The 14,552-nt window shown below is 41.0% G+C and overlaps 1 protein-coding gene and 1 long non-coding RNA gene across 4 annotated transcripts; one reads left to right on the plus strand and one right to left on the minus strand.

Moving 5' to 3' along the window:
• Positions 1-1,219: 1,219 nt before the first annotated feature.
• On the minus strand, positions 1,220-14,507 carry nadkb (NAD kinase b). Of its 3 annotated transcripts, XM_006637795.3 has the most exons (13): positions 14,419-14,507; positions 12,236-12,502; positions 11,074-11,157; positions 9,229-9,358; positions 8,557-8,665; positions 6,546-6,631; positions 5,959-6,061; positions 4,245-4,405; positions 3,679-3,778; positions 3,090-3,247; positions 2,750-2,832; positions 2,470-2,633; positions 1,220-1,724 (listed from the first exon to the last, which is right to left on the minus strand). In XM_006637795.3, exons 2-12 carry the CDS (start codon positions 12,499-12,501, stop codon positions 2,474-2,476), a joined length of 1,440 nt encoding a protein of 479 aa, XP_006637858.2. In that variant the 5' UTR covers position 12,502; positions 14,419-14,507; the 3' UTR covers positions 1,220-1,724; positions 2,470-2,473. The 3 variants fall into 3 exon arrangements, with proteins under 3 accessions (XP_006637858.2, XP_015216669.2, XP_015216671.2); XM_015361183.2 differs by having other exon boundaries at positions 1,220-2,633; XM_015361185.2 differs by having other exon boundaries at positions 1,220-2,633; positions 12,236-12,548; positions 14,419-14,496.
• LOC107079148 (uncharacterized) lies at positions 7,124-9,728 on the plus strand. Its single transcript, XR_001480108.2, has 3 exons — positions 7,124-7,454; positions 7,844-7,937; positions 8,672-9,728. It is a non-coding gene; the product is annotated as an uncharacterized lncRNA (long non-coding RNA).
• Positions 14,508-14,552: the final 45 nt, after the last annotated feature.

The raw sequence follows: 14,552 nt of genomic DNA on the forward strand, positions 1-14,552 counted from the left end.
AAGGTGCATGGTCTGGAACAATTCCAATACTTTTCTGTCATCACGTAACACTGCTGTGTGCCTCTGCGGTCTTCACTTGGGCAATGTGTTTATTGTGAAGAAAACGTCTCCACTAAGGATATTATCTGCCTTTATTGCAAAAAAACATGTGCTTTCATGCTGAGAATGAAATGTTTGTCCATGCATCAGTACTTTTTGTGGCTCCTGCTCTAGAAGTACAAAAAAGTTGATTGATTACTTTGCCCGCAAACCGGATATTTGGATGCTTCTCGGCTAGACATGTGAAAAGTATAATGTACTGTTTCCAACATAAGCCTATTGTACTTCAGTATATAAAAAATCCCTTCTCAAGGGTGTAATTTAAAAGCGGACCATACAGTTTGTAGTTACAATAGCACAGAAAGTAGCATTAGTTTTCCATATATTGCTTCTTTTTCTCACCAGACACATGCAATTTTTGTGTTTCATTGTTTCCATTTTGTCTTTCTAAAGGAAAGATTTGCCAGTGTGCCAGTAGCTGTACTGTAGATATTGGCAGAAATACATTTCAAAATCTCAAATTGTATTTGAGTGTTGCACAGTATCAGTATGTTGTATATTGTAGTATATATGCTGCTTCACACATTTCAGAAAGGACTATCCTTTTATCGTTTGCGGTTTTAACTACTTTAACCACTTAGTTGTTCATATTTGGATTGATATAATTTAAAGGATTGTCTTTGCAGTTACTGGAATATAATTTAAATAATTAATGTCTATCTGAAAGTATATCTTATCCTTTTATTGCAATAAAAATATAGAAAGCAATGCTGGTGTTTTTCTTTATAAAATAAAATAGATACAAATAATGGTCTTCAGTGAACTATATAGCATTCTTGTAAACCAAAGAATTCTTGCATTTGTTTTGTGCAGGTCCTGCTCTTGCAGGTAAATAGGAAAACACTTGAACTATTTACTGCAAATATTAATTTGTGTTGAGGATGATCTCTTTAAATATGATCAAATGTACAATATAGTCCTAGATAACTATTTTAAATATTATCACCTAATAGGGTGATGTATTCATTTTTTAATGTACTGTAATTTTCATGTATTCAGCACATTTTCATAGGTGAGCACCCTCTCAAATCATGACATGAGTAAAGCCTAGAAATATAATATTGAACTTGACTGGAAGCTTTAAATTCACAAGGATTAAAAAAAATCAGAAAGGCAAGAATAAAGCAAGCATTTTTAATGTTTGGCTGATATACAGTAAGGTAAATCCAATAATTTATATATATACACACAATAGTAAACATTCATTTTATGAATAGTCATTAATAGTTAAACAGCAATTAATAACAGGCAGCAATGTAACCACTCTCATCAGATGGTGGAAGCTGCACAAGGTTCAGCCTGGGCTGTATGAGAAATTCAATGATTCTGCCAGTGGTGCTGGTGTACTCCAGCAGATGGTACTCTGCCCTCTGGATGAGAATTTCCAAAACAATACCTTGAATAAAATGACCAGAGGATCACATTCTTCAGATGTGATGCAGAGCTGAGATACTATTGGTCATTATACAGCCCATGGTAGAGATGTTAACCCCAGTGTTCTGTGCTTGTATACACGGGCCATCCTAAAGTAGCCCACTCTTCGTTCAAGTGGTGAAACGATTTCTCACTTCTCTGCTTGATCTGCTGTGGGTGGACAAAGAGGGTCCCCTTTGTGCTTCGGGAACCTTTGGGATAAAAAATTCCAAGTGTGAATTTAGCTAAATATAATTAAATTATGTCACTGTTGTACCGGCTTTAACACTGATAGATTTTTTTCTTGAATGGAGTAAAGATTCTTTTTAGCATACATAGTTTAATTAATTATATTATGATTTAACGTGCTTCAAAAGTCCTTTAATATTGTATGTAACACATCAAGTCTAAACTCCCTCGTTGAAGTACTGAAACCATCACTTGTGTCTCCTTCGTTAGCTTGAATCTGGTTTAAGTAGATGGAATGTTTGGTCGATCACTCAAAACTCCAGCATTGTCTTGAAGCATTATAGTTATTTGTCCATTTCTGTAGCTGCTGGTTCTTGTATTTATAAATGCGTTGCTGTGAAGAGAGCGTTTTAAAAAAATGACTTTTTGGGGGGGGCTCTTCGCAGTACAGTACGCCCCACTATGGAGAAACATGGAAAACACAACGTTGGCATCGGTGAATTCCGCATTTCTTCTTGCGGGTTCAGGGTGTGACTGGTGCTTTCTTTCCTTTCCCACTGGAATGGATCTGTTTTGGTTTCGGTAAACACAAGGCTTTCTGAAAGCAGGAGCAGCAATAATAATACTGTGTAAATTCTGCACACTTGGCTACATCTTGCAAGCAGCATATTGGGAAACATCATGAGATGGTAAATGACTTTTGACATACAGTATAGTGACAAACACTCCGTCAATATGGGGCAGACAAAGATGCCCATATCCTCGTACTGTGTCAGTTCTCTGTGTCAGAGGAGTCGGTGACGTCTGTAAGCCTGGTCTGTTTCTTGCGGATGTTCCAGTGCAGGCACTCAGCGAGGCTCTCGAACCAGTCGTACACCAGGTCGTGGCAACAAATGCAAGGGACCGGGTAGCAGGACGTAGTTATTTTAATGCTATAAATACAAAACCAAGTTGGGAATTAAAGAGCTATTCATCCCTTTTCACGGTAAATGAGATCTAAACCAATGGAAATAACACGTGTAATTTTGTCCTCTGAGAGACACCGTACCTGTCACCATGCTGGATCTCCTGTCTCTTTCTGCCGTCAAAAGAAACCCAGGCTGTGTTTCGGGCATCAGGGGACAGCATTATCTGAAGAGAAGAAAACAATGACTGTTATGGACCAAAACATTAACTGACCATGAAATTCCTCTGCTAGAGCAGATGGAACAACTCTTCCAAGTAATGCTGAACCCTAGCCTGTGAAACGGATTCACCTGATGACAAGAAAGAGACACTAGGGGGGTTCAAACTGGTTTAATTTACTCGGCATGCACGCCAGGAAGGTGGCTTCTTTTCTCTTAACGGCCGAAGAGACGTTTCGATTAAGGGAGCTGACCGTCGCTCACCATGAGCTCCACGCCGGCGGGCACCACGATGGGCCGGAAGGAGAGGGAGTGCGGGCAGATGGGTGTGACCATGATGGCCGGCACGTTGGGATGGATCATGGAAGCGCCGGCGGCCGCGGCGTACGCCGTGCTACCCGTGGGGGTGGACACAATGACACCTGCACAACAGGGGCACAGAAAAGGCCGTATTGAAGGAATTCCTCATCCACTGTCAGCACAGTCTTTATCCCTGGATCCCTAGAGAGCTGTGGTGAGCACAAGACACAGGGAACAAGACAGGACTACATTCCAGATGGGACATTAGTCATACACACCCATACATTCATATCCACACACACACACATTCACATACTGTACACACATGCATTCATACCCACATACATACTCACACACACTAATCCCATACTCTCACACAACACCTTCACAATCACACACATACAATCACAAACACATGCATCCTGCCCACACTCATTCCTAACCACATACACAAACGTTCATACGCTCACATACAGTAAATTATCCCTTTTAAATTTCAACAAACATCACAAGAAAATAAACTGAAAGTTCTCCACTCTCAGTAGAAACTCACCATCCCCCTGGACTGATGTGATTAACCTGCCATCCAGATATAGATCCACATTGGACAGGTATGAAGAAGGGCCTCTGTCTACAACCACCTCATTCAGCACCTTAGCAAAGCAGGGACACTGTTATAAATGGTACAGCAACACGGTAGTAAGATTCTGTAGAACACTACAGAATACAGGTCACAGCATAATTAAATCTGAACGTGTAATGAAGGTCATAAATGGTGTGTCTGCATTTATAATGGACCAGAGGGAAAACTATTTGAATCTTGGGCATTTCCCTGTTTTATGTGGGAACTCCTTATGACATTTACTGTGGTTTCTGAGCTGGGCTAATGTTTTAGGAAATGAAAGCAGAAAAAGATCCTCATGTGATCAGGTGAACTGCTGAGTCAGAAGAACACTAAAGCAGAGCTCTTGATGTAGGAGAATTATTAAAGATACAACATTAAAAAACATAACCTTTTTTTTTAAAAAAAAGAAGATCCTTTATGAAGAAGAATCCTACGCACTGTAGGTCCTCTGCCTAAGCCCAGCTGGGTGGGACCCCTGCCAAGTGCTTATTCACCTGTAACTGTAGAGTGATTTTCCCAGCCTCACTGTCCATGTGGCTCTGAGGAACCAGCCCGTTCTCCTCCACTCTGTAACATGGCCCCGTCTGCTGCACGCGAGCTATATCTTTCACCACCTTGACCTTTAATCGGCTGCGCAGGATTATAGCTGCATTTCCTACAGAATAGTCAGCACAAAGAGATCTACATGACTGTTTTTATCTTGACTGTCAGGAAGATTGTCGCCTGAATGCATGTTGAAATAAATAGGTATATATGAATGACATTAGCTTTCAAAACTGCACACAGCCATGAAAAATTTAGAACACAAATTCCATTGATGAACTAGATCAGCAGGGATTTCCAGCTCGTGGAGGTCATAGGGGTCAACAAGGTAATATGGGTTTCTATAACTGAGTACTGAGTTAATTTGTCGTTTTTAAGTCTAAGTAAACTTCCAGCTAGTATTCATAAAACCTGCTGGACTTACAGACATTTTTTAAACTAAGGAATGGGTGAAGACAAAAATCTGGGGTATGGTACAGCCCTCAAACATCAGTCTTTCAGTCACCTATCAAGTCATAAAACAAGGGTCCTCACCAGGTCCAGAGTCCCAAGGTTATACAGAACTCCACCAATAAAAATGACAAGTTTAAAATTTTCACTAGGAGAGGAAGAATAAAGATATGTATGATAGTCTAAAAACACTGAGCTGTAAAATGAGTTATGATTCCTGTCATTGCACCTGTAGTAAATTGAATTTCAAAACTGTTCCGGGTGCTTTCTCTGTCATTCCTGAAACTGTCCAGCAGGTGGGAGTATGGAACGCACAACCACACGTAACAGCTAACAATGCTGATTACACAAAGGATGTGTGTAATGTTGTGATGCCTTTCATTTTAAAAACATTGTGAACCATCACTTCAAATCAACTCAAAATCAAATCAAAGTGTATTCATCAAATGCACAACAATACAGCGTGCAGCTGTATTTATATTATACCTGTATTTGTATTTTAATTGTACTTTACAGTAAAAGTATAATTAGAAAGAATGACAAAAACAATTTGAGCTCATAAAAATGAGTAATCTAATCTAGACAATCAGAGAAAGGAAAAACTAAAAAGATGTGTTTTATGATGGCTTGTATGGCTTGTAATAATGGTCAAAGCCTAATTACACAGGAATGATGTAATCAAACAGACCGTGGCTCTGTGACTAAGGATCTGTGCCTGGGGCCAGAAGGTTGCCGGTTCAAATCTGGCAGCCGGCAGAGGAATCCTACGCTGTTGGGCCCCTGAGCAAGGCCCTTAACCCCAACTGCTCACGGGGTGCCGTACAATGACTGACCCTGCGTTTTGGCCCCAGGCTTCTCTCTCTGTCTGTGTGTCTGTGTCTCATGGAGAGCAAGCTGGGGTATGCGAAAAGACGAATTCCTAATGCAAGAAATTGTATAGGGCTAATAAAGTGATGTGTTATGTTATTAAGGGACACTGAATAATCCATGATCACTAGAACTCGTGGTGTATTATATTATGTCTGCGTGTTATATTAATACTCACACAGACAATGGTAGGAAGCAGGATATTTCAGAATGCAGTTCTTTTACTTTTGTTATGAGCGCACTGACTGAAAACCTGTAATTCCTGCCTAGACCAGTTCAATTTGAATACTTATATCCAAAGATAAGAATTCCTGCTTCGGATCACAGCCCACAATGCCCCCACTGTACCTTCAAAAACCTTGGTGACTTCTGTTTTGTAAGACTCGAATTTGAAGGGTGTGAGGAAGCCGAGAGATCCGAGATGGAAGGCCATGACTGGAGGAACACTGCCCTGTAGAGAGAGCCAGTGTGCGATTTCAACGGTTCTACCGGACAATTCTTAGTTTTGACCACAGAAATGTGTATTGCATCAGTTTGTAGTCACGAGCTGACATTCTGTGCCATTATTTAAAGCTGTTCCCTATTGTCTGTGGGAAGTGAAATTTGCCTCATGCAAACTGCGGAGGTGTTTCGATTTTGAAAAGAGCTAACCTGACATTATGATTAATTACGAAGACAGCATGCTAAACATGTTCCAACACGGTTATTTACTTTAGCAGCCTGGATATAGAAATAACCATACAATACAAATGTTTTCTGTATACCACAGTTTTCATTAGTATGGGTGAAGAATTATTTCCTTTCTTTAACTAAGATGTTCGCTTGTACTGAAAGACTGAGAATGTTTACAGTCATTCTTTTGAATAAACACACCTTTAAAAAGCCAGGTGTGCATACTTACTACCTCTAATGAGATAACGAGGTGGCTGTTGTACCTGAAATAAAGAGGAGGCATACAGCAATGTTCCATCTCCACCAAGACAGATGATCAAGTCTATACAATCTGAAATGTCATCATAGCCTTAAAAAAAAACAGAAAAAAATGATATCAAACAGAACTCCATTAAATGCAAAAACACTCATTAAATGCATTAAAACATTTTTGTATCACCACCAGTTTGGAGGAAAACAGTGTTCTCCATTCCTATATCCGGCCTTTTCCCCGAGTGGCAATGCTCTTGATTGGATAAGCTTCGATTGATTTGCTTTAATTGTGTATGGCACCTTCGCAAAATCATTATCAACGTTAGCATTGTGATGTGTTAGAAGATGAGCCCCCAACAATAATCCTACTGCATAATGTGTTGTCTAAATTAGGTATGAGTGTTTTATTGATTGATCTACAGTCGAATTTTCTATTTGCGATATCGGTATTTTCTTCTTTTTTTTTTGCGTTACTGGTATTTACGTTTTCCCACCACGTACGCCATTTTTTCCCCCCAGTTCCAAACAAAACATTGCCTCCTCAGGTGTCCGCCGTCCTCCATTACTGTTTCATTGTGCTGTACACGGCTGTTTTTGTGTGCGTTGTGTCTGTGTTTTTAATCGAATATTTTTTAAAAGCCTAACATGGAGAGGAAGAAAGAAAGGAAGACCATTTCCCTCGAGGAAAAAGTATCCGTATTTTGTGAGGTGGATCCTCACGTGGGAACGAGGGTTGAATTAGCGAATGGGCTGAATATCGCGATTTCTACATTAAACACTATTGTGAAGAATCGGGCGAGTATAATGAATAACGTGGCGAAGTGTGGACCGATGGCTAAGAAGAGAGAGTATGTGAAGTCAGCGAAGAGAAGCAAAAGTTGGAACCTACATTTTTTCAGACATTAAGTGCTGTGGAAACGGTAAACAAAATATTTGTTGCACAATAGTGGTGAAGACGATTGTATTTTCTTTCATTTATAAATGAAGCTTTTATTTTATATTACTTCTCAACTCTCTTACACAAAAGACGTGCAATGTTCAATGTTTTGTGATTGAATATTTGTCTACAATATTACCTTTTCCCGCAATTTGCATTTTTTGAGAACTTTTAAAAGTGTAAATAAGGGATTCGACTGTAATTCACTATAATACAGATATTTACACACCTACACCCCTTCAGTTAAAAGTAACAAAACTGTACTTAACATAAAATAATTAAGGACCTGAGATGAGCCAATGAGATCAAACTTCTGAAAGTAGGATATTACTCCCAGTTATTTATGAGACCACATTTGCCTATTCTTCACAGCCCAAAGCTGGTATTTCCGCTGCGCTGAGAGAAGAGAGCTTTGGGACTGGTGTGCAACGTTGCAGAGCCGAAGGCCTCCATGATACATCACTGAGTAAGGAGTTCATTATACAAGGATCTAATGTGTTTTGCACCAGATTTCCAATAATTCAAATTCGAAGTGGAAAATAGGGGCAGCTGCTCTTTATAGGAAGGGAAAGGAGGATAAGGTTCTAATGCAGAATTTCTTTGCCTAAATTGATTCTAAAATTGTTATAAACACTGTTATTACATCGTGATATACACAGTATATACAGAATATGGTATTTCTATAGGTTGTGAGCTCTACGTACTGCATGAAAACTAACCATGGGACCAGGAGAACACATTTCCCCAGAGTAAAATCATGGTTTGCCAGATTTTACACATTTGAATCAGACCACGTGTCCTCTGGAGGAAGCTGGCAGCGTTAGTGCCCAATGGTGCGCACTGTCATCGCCCATGCCATGTGTATCACATTCACTGCTCCAGTACAGTTCTTTGAACAGGCCAGGTCATTTTACATGCACCCTTTATTAACAAAAATATAAACGCATCCAAAACCTGTAACTGCTTCATGTAAGCAGTATTTTCAAGAAGTGGCTGATTGAAATATATAGCACGTTTTTCTTAGCTAGTATTAATTGCTGATGACAGACCTTGATATTAAAAAGGTACAGCACTGGTTCTGTTACCTTCTCTGAAAGTGCACAGCTGGTTTTGGATAGTGCCGAAAGCCTCGTCCTTAGACAGAGCAGAGTCCTCTGTCACTTTCTTCTCCACATAAACCACCAGCTGCTTTTCCTGCAGGAGAAAGAGAGACGTGCACGAGGGACTGAGGTGCTAACACTGGAAGAGAAGAGCCGGGAGAGCAAATCCCATGAGGAATGACTGGCAAGGCCGTGAACTGATTGAATCAGTACGGCTAGGCTTCGTAGGGCTCATTTTCTATGCAGACAGTCGAACCCTCTATCCAGCCATCCATTTTCTAACCACTTCTTCCAATTCAGGATGGCAGGGGAGCCATAGTCTACCTTGACAAGCAACAGGTACAATGTCGGATGCACCCTGGATGGGGGACACACGTCCAGAATTGAACCCAGGGCTCCAGCTCTGCGAGGCAGCAATGCTAACCAGTGTGCGACCGTGCTGTCCCAGGCACGCCCTGTACAAGTCTAAATAGGATGTACTATGATTTTTATCTCTAAAACATTGCATGTATCTAATCCAAAAGATAAATCAAGTATAAATGATCTATAATTTGATTATAAATTAAGCTATGCTGTGGAAATTGTCTCCCAAGTTAATATGCCAGGAACACTGTGCAAGTTTCCTTTTGGTGCTCTAACCAGAGTGAGTGCCAGTACCTCGATCAGGAACCTGCAGAGCTGTTTAAAGGGCTCTCGCAAGCTGTCATCCCGGATCTTTTTCATGACAAGGATGTTGACGGGGGGCTTGTTCCAAGTCAGGCGCTGGCTGGCCGGATCCTGGATGTGCCTGGGATGGCAAAGATTGCCTGCAGGTCAGTATCCTCAAAATGAAAATGTGCCCATATTCATAGTCCTTTCAGGTGTTCGGGGAGTGTATGCTTGTTTCCCCCTCCCCCCCATTGAATTAAAAACTCGTTCTGAAATTTAATGCCAGCTCTTCTCATTTATCTCTTATGCACGAGAGAGAACACTTGGTTGATTTCTTTCCAACCTACAGCAGATAAAGCTTTGCATTCAGGGGGAAAGTGGGTCCCCCTAACAAGTCTTCAGCATTTCACTCGTTTTTACTCGCCATCGGGCAAAAACTGCAACAAGAAAATCAAGCTTCTTTTATTGTTTTTTTTGGGCTAACATGAATAAAATTCACTTTTCGATTTCGATTGCACTTCTGTCTTTCTATCCTTCTCCAGATTGGTGTGCCCTGCCATTGACAAGCTATTGAACACCAGGTTGCAGGTGACGGCTTCACAGCTGTAATAGCACTGCCGAACGTATTTGTTTTCTGATCGGGAGAATTCTTTTTTACTGTAAGAAACATCTGCAACAGATTTGATCATGAGGCCAGAGGCCACTAGAAGAAAACTGAGCAAGCAAACTCAGCAGTTCCAGGGTCCAAATTCCAGTAAATTCAAACAAATTGGTTAGATACCACAGCATGCTGTAAGCCTGCATGCATATCCATTTAAAATCGACATCCCTTCAATTGGAAAACTACAGAATATAAAATACATTACCCTTGTCCCATATCCTGTTGGATAGTTGGCATTGTTTAGTCGCAGGACAGCTACAGTAAGCTGACACCTCTGGGGATTTGGGGCCGATATGAAGTTCTTTGGAGACATACACATGGCAGAACCTTTGGAATTCTCTGTACCTCATCCCAAAGCCCTTCAATGAGCCAATCAGATTCTCTGTGTTGTAACTTTTCTCTTATCTTTGATAACAAAGTACTGTACTGTATATTATCAAGGTCAGGGCCTACGTTTCTTGTCACAGGAATACACATGTAGATTTTTGCTTTTATTTGGTCTATAAAATTTTGTTACATATTATTTTAAAATACACTACTTACATATATATACACTTTCACATTTTACTTTTAAAACAAAAAAAAAACCAAAAGGCTAGTATTAATTATTACACTCTTTCTTTCACTCCAGGCAGACATTGACACTAATTCATGTACAGGTACAGTATATATTTGAGAAAAATATTTTTGTGCAGTTTTCTTGTGAAATAATTACTTAAGATTTTAAGGAACTCTTCAGTTTATCTTGAAACAATGTTTAAAATTCCATTACGCAATCTTAAAATTTGAGCATATAAAAGAAAAAAACTCCATGCAGCAATTCCATAACTAACACAAGCTCCCTTCCTAAATTTAAAAATAAAAACTGTTTATTTCTGCAAGCTGTGGTAACTCAACAAAAACTAACGTGTTTGTGGTGTTTTGAAAGAGTCCCATTGTGAAACAGCTGTCAAACCTAGAGACAAAGAAGGATGTTCTGCACACAATCATTCTTCATTCATATGGTTGCATGGCTGCCACCCAGCACTTCAGAGATAGATGAAGTGGTGATATGGGTCCCTTCTTGTGTGTGAAGTACTTCAGGATCAATTTGAATGAAAAGTGCTATATAAAAGTGATGATTAAATGAAATTGTTTCAAATATTTTCATTCTGGAATCTGTGGTGTACGTTCTGAGTAGCAAATTGCCTTACATGACTGATGTGGGGTTGGGCAGGATACAGGCTTTGGGTCCGAAGTGAGTAGCTGGATATGGTCCATGAAGAAAGTGGCCTCTCCTGGAAGGAACAGGACAGAAAGGAATGTAGTCGGAGTATTACATCGCAACATCACTTCCAAATCCAAAGCAAATCAATTTGCTTGAAACTCAAGATACACCACTAGTAAAAAAAGAGAAAAAAATACATATATATGCAAATATATATAATATAAATGTGTCCTTGCACAGCCCGTTCCATATAATGAACAAGTTTAGTTTCCTCACAGTTTCCACAGGAGGAAAAACATGCAGCTCTTTAACAGTTCATCATGTGCAGATTACTCGCTAGTCACATTACCAACTGACTCCTGTGTAGGTACGGTGTGAGACATACAGTACAGTTCCGCAGAAACAAAAACGGGAAACCAGCACTGAACACGTTCTGGACTACTGTTGAATCTTGGTACAAATGGGACTATTATCCCTCCCTGCTGTCCTGCGGTACTTATCTTTACTGCAGTAGACTCAGAAAGGACTTCCAATTTTCCAAGGGGAGTGAATATGACAAGTATGCAAAACTATATACACTTCACATGATGCCGTCATCTTATAGAAATAAAAAGAAGTCACACAGAATGAGCACTATGCTCAGATACTAAATCAACAGGGGAAGCCAAGTGATCAGAATGGGCCACAAAGCCTTCTCTCACTGTAATCTTTCATATGTTCTTATGTTTAGGTTATACATGAATTTATTATTCCCTCTGAGGGACTGGCCTCCAGTCCAGGGTGTACCCTGCCTTACGCCTACTGCTTGCTGGGAGAGGCTCTGGTTCCCACACAGCCCTGAACTGGTTGAAGCGGTTAGAGAATGGATGGATGGACAAATGTATTTAGTATCTGAAGACTTGCACAATATGTATATATATTCTGTGATTAGTATACAAAAGACATCCATGACAATATTATACAGTATGTTTTACAAAAAAAAGTGTGTTTTCTGTCCTTAAAGTCCTCATCTGTTGCTGTAAACTAGAACTGACTTTATCCTTCTGAAAAAAAAAACAGAACTGCTCAGGTCGCAGAGATTCTCCGCAGGCTGTAAAACAGGATGGCAGCGCCGTTTCGAGCGCCAAACCGAGAATGAAGTACAGTACCTGCACCGCTCCCATCTCTTTGGAGACGAGCCAGCGGCCTCCTCCTTGGCAGGCAGGGGCTCTGGGTTCTCCGGTTGCCCCGGCAACGGCTGCCTCTCCCTCCTCCTGGGCGGCCTCTTCGGGTCCCGCCGTCTCCTGGGGGACTTGCCCTGCCTCTCCCTCCGGCGGCGGGGTCCGCCGGGCTCGTCTCGGGCCGGGTCGGCCTCCTCTCTCCCGGGGCTGTGGCGTGCAGCCCGCTGGTGTTCCCTCTCCTCGGGCGCTTCCATTCTGCAGGAGGGTCGGGAACGCAGGGAGTGAGCTTTCACGTACGGCGCTGAAATAACGACCAGCAAATAATCCAGCAACACCACCAATTACGTAATAAGCAAAAATGGAGAAATGGAGACAAGGGGTTAGGCAATAACTAACTTTATACACAGCAAGCTCTCTTACAGTGGGGTGTTTTGCCTACAGACAAGTCTTTCCTACCATTAATCGGCTAGATCCTTTTTCAGTCCCAACTAAGACTCTCATGCTTAGATGAAGAGTCAGGCCAAGAAACAGGCCAAGCGGGTTTCTCACAGGCACCGTTCAAGAGACGTTTGAATGTCGTTCTGATGGGCTGCAACATTTTATGGGCAGAACTGCCATCTGTGATACCAAGATTTTAGGGACAGAGCATGTGATGAGTGAAGTCTGGCCTTTGGTTGCATAGTTGGGGTTGCTGGCTCCAGTCAGACGTTTTCCACCCAAGGGGATATTGTATTAGTACTGTTTTGGCAATGTTTCCCATAAATTATGTATTGTAGCAAAAGTGTTTATAGAAAACAAGGGTTATGATATAAAAGGTCGGAAAGTTCATGCATCTACTTTGAAAAACAGCAACAACAGCGTGGTAATATGTATCATGCTCTTCTCCCTGTACTGGAGCTTGTTTTTATTATAAGTAAACAACCTTTACCAAGAATGTTACTTTAGCATCAGCAAAAGTGTTCACAACACAAAAACTGTAATGAGTACATTTGGGACCAAAGAGATCTGCGGTCTTAATGAAGCTTTGTTGTCGGCGTTCTGTACTTTGAACGTCTTCTTTGTGCTATGCCGGCAGTCCTTCACAGTTAAATTAGTTTCCTTTATTTTTCAACAGTCTTGTTTTGTTTATTTCATGTGTCAACATTTTCCTTTCCGATTTACAATTATATCAATTTGCAGCGACCATCTTGTCGGCGAAGGAACGCGGTAAGAGAGCAAAATCTACCCGGGCACAGGAGAACCAATTACTAGTTCAGTAGCATCTGCTTAGTATTTACTCCTTATCCGAATGCCCGAGGGGCTATTTAACTTTCCTACATTTTAAGAAGGTGTCCCCTTAATATGTTATCTAAGTTGATTTCCCAAAACGTGCCGTTTCTGTCTGAACAGTGCTTCCAGCTCAATTCTACAGTACTGTAATATATTAATAACATCTAATTATTTGCTAAATAATTTATTAGGAATGTTTTACAGAGCGTTCAGATAAATACATTTTAAAGTCTGGTATGATATGAAAGTGCCGGATAGTTCTTATATCGTTTTGCACAAAGGTGTTCTGCAAGCTGAGACTCTCGTGAGGAAATCGTCATTGCAGGAGTCAGCTTGTGGTCATACCCCTGAAATATCAAACAGTCGATTAAGCAGTTCAGCGGAAGACAATATGTGTAGGAAGGGCAATGAAAGAACTGCAATATGAGTGAAAATGAGAAAACGTTGTTGCCATCGATAAATCCCCAATCATGGTGTTTTCCTATACATCAGTATGTTACCCTTTTGCAACATGTATTTCTAGTAGAGAGCAGAAGCCCAGGCGGCTGAAATGGCTTAGCTCGTAAATTCAAAGGTAAACCTACCAATGTCTTGAAATACTAAGTACTATGATAAGCAGATTAAACGCCCTCGTTCTAACGTCAACGACAGAGCGACCTCTAATTTCAGAACCGAAACTTAACCAAGGAAAAATACAAGAAACTGCCATTCACTTCCACCCAGGAACACCAGCATGGGCTGCTTAATATTACAGATACACATCGGATGACCCAGGGGAAGCTTAAAAACCGTCGTAATACGGCTGGGAGACGCGCTCCTGAAACGTCTGTCATGTTTAATACCGCATTATCAAAATTACCACAAAGAAAACGAAACGGCAGCGCCGCTACGCCGCCAAGTACCTTTAAAAATGACACACGCTGCTGTTTCCTTTTACCACCCCAGCGCGAAGAGCCATAGGGCCTCTCGGCAGGAACAGCCGGAGGGGAGGCAGGGTGGGCGGGGATCACAACGGCGGCTGCTGATTGGCTGTCGG

This window comes from Lepisosteus oculatus, chromosome 13, assembly GCF_040954835.1.
Source record: "Lepisosteus oculatus isolate fLepOcu1 chromosome 13, fLepOcu1.hap2, whole genome shotgun sequence".
Lineage (NCBI taxonomy): Eukaryota > Metazoa > Chordata > Actinopteri > Semionotiformes > Lepisosteidae > Lepisosteus > Lepisosteus oculatus.

Excerpts from the sequence above, each read along its gene's own strand:
- nadkb (XM_006637795.3), bottom strand. The coding sequence starts at position 12,501 with ATGGAAGCGCCCGAGGAGAGGGAACACCAGCGGGCTGCACGCCACAGC. Across the intron at positions 6,062-6,545 it reads ATGCCTCCTCTTTATTTCAG|GGCAGTGTTCCTCCAGTCAT; the intron begins GTACAACAGCCA and ends CTCTCTCTACAG. Across the intron at positions 2,833-3,089 it reads CCGCCGGCGTGGAGCTCATG|ATAATGCTGTCCCCTGATGC; the intron begins GTGAGCGACGGT and ends TCTTCTCTTCAG.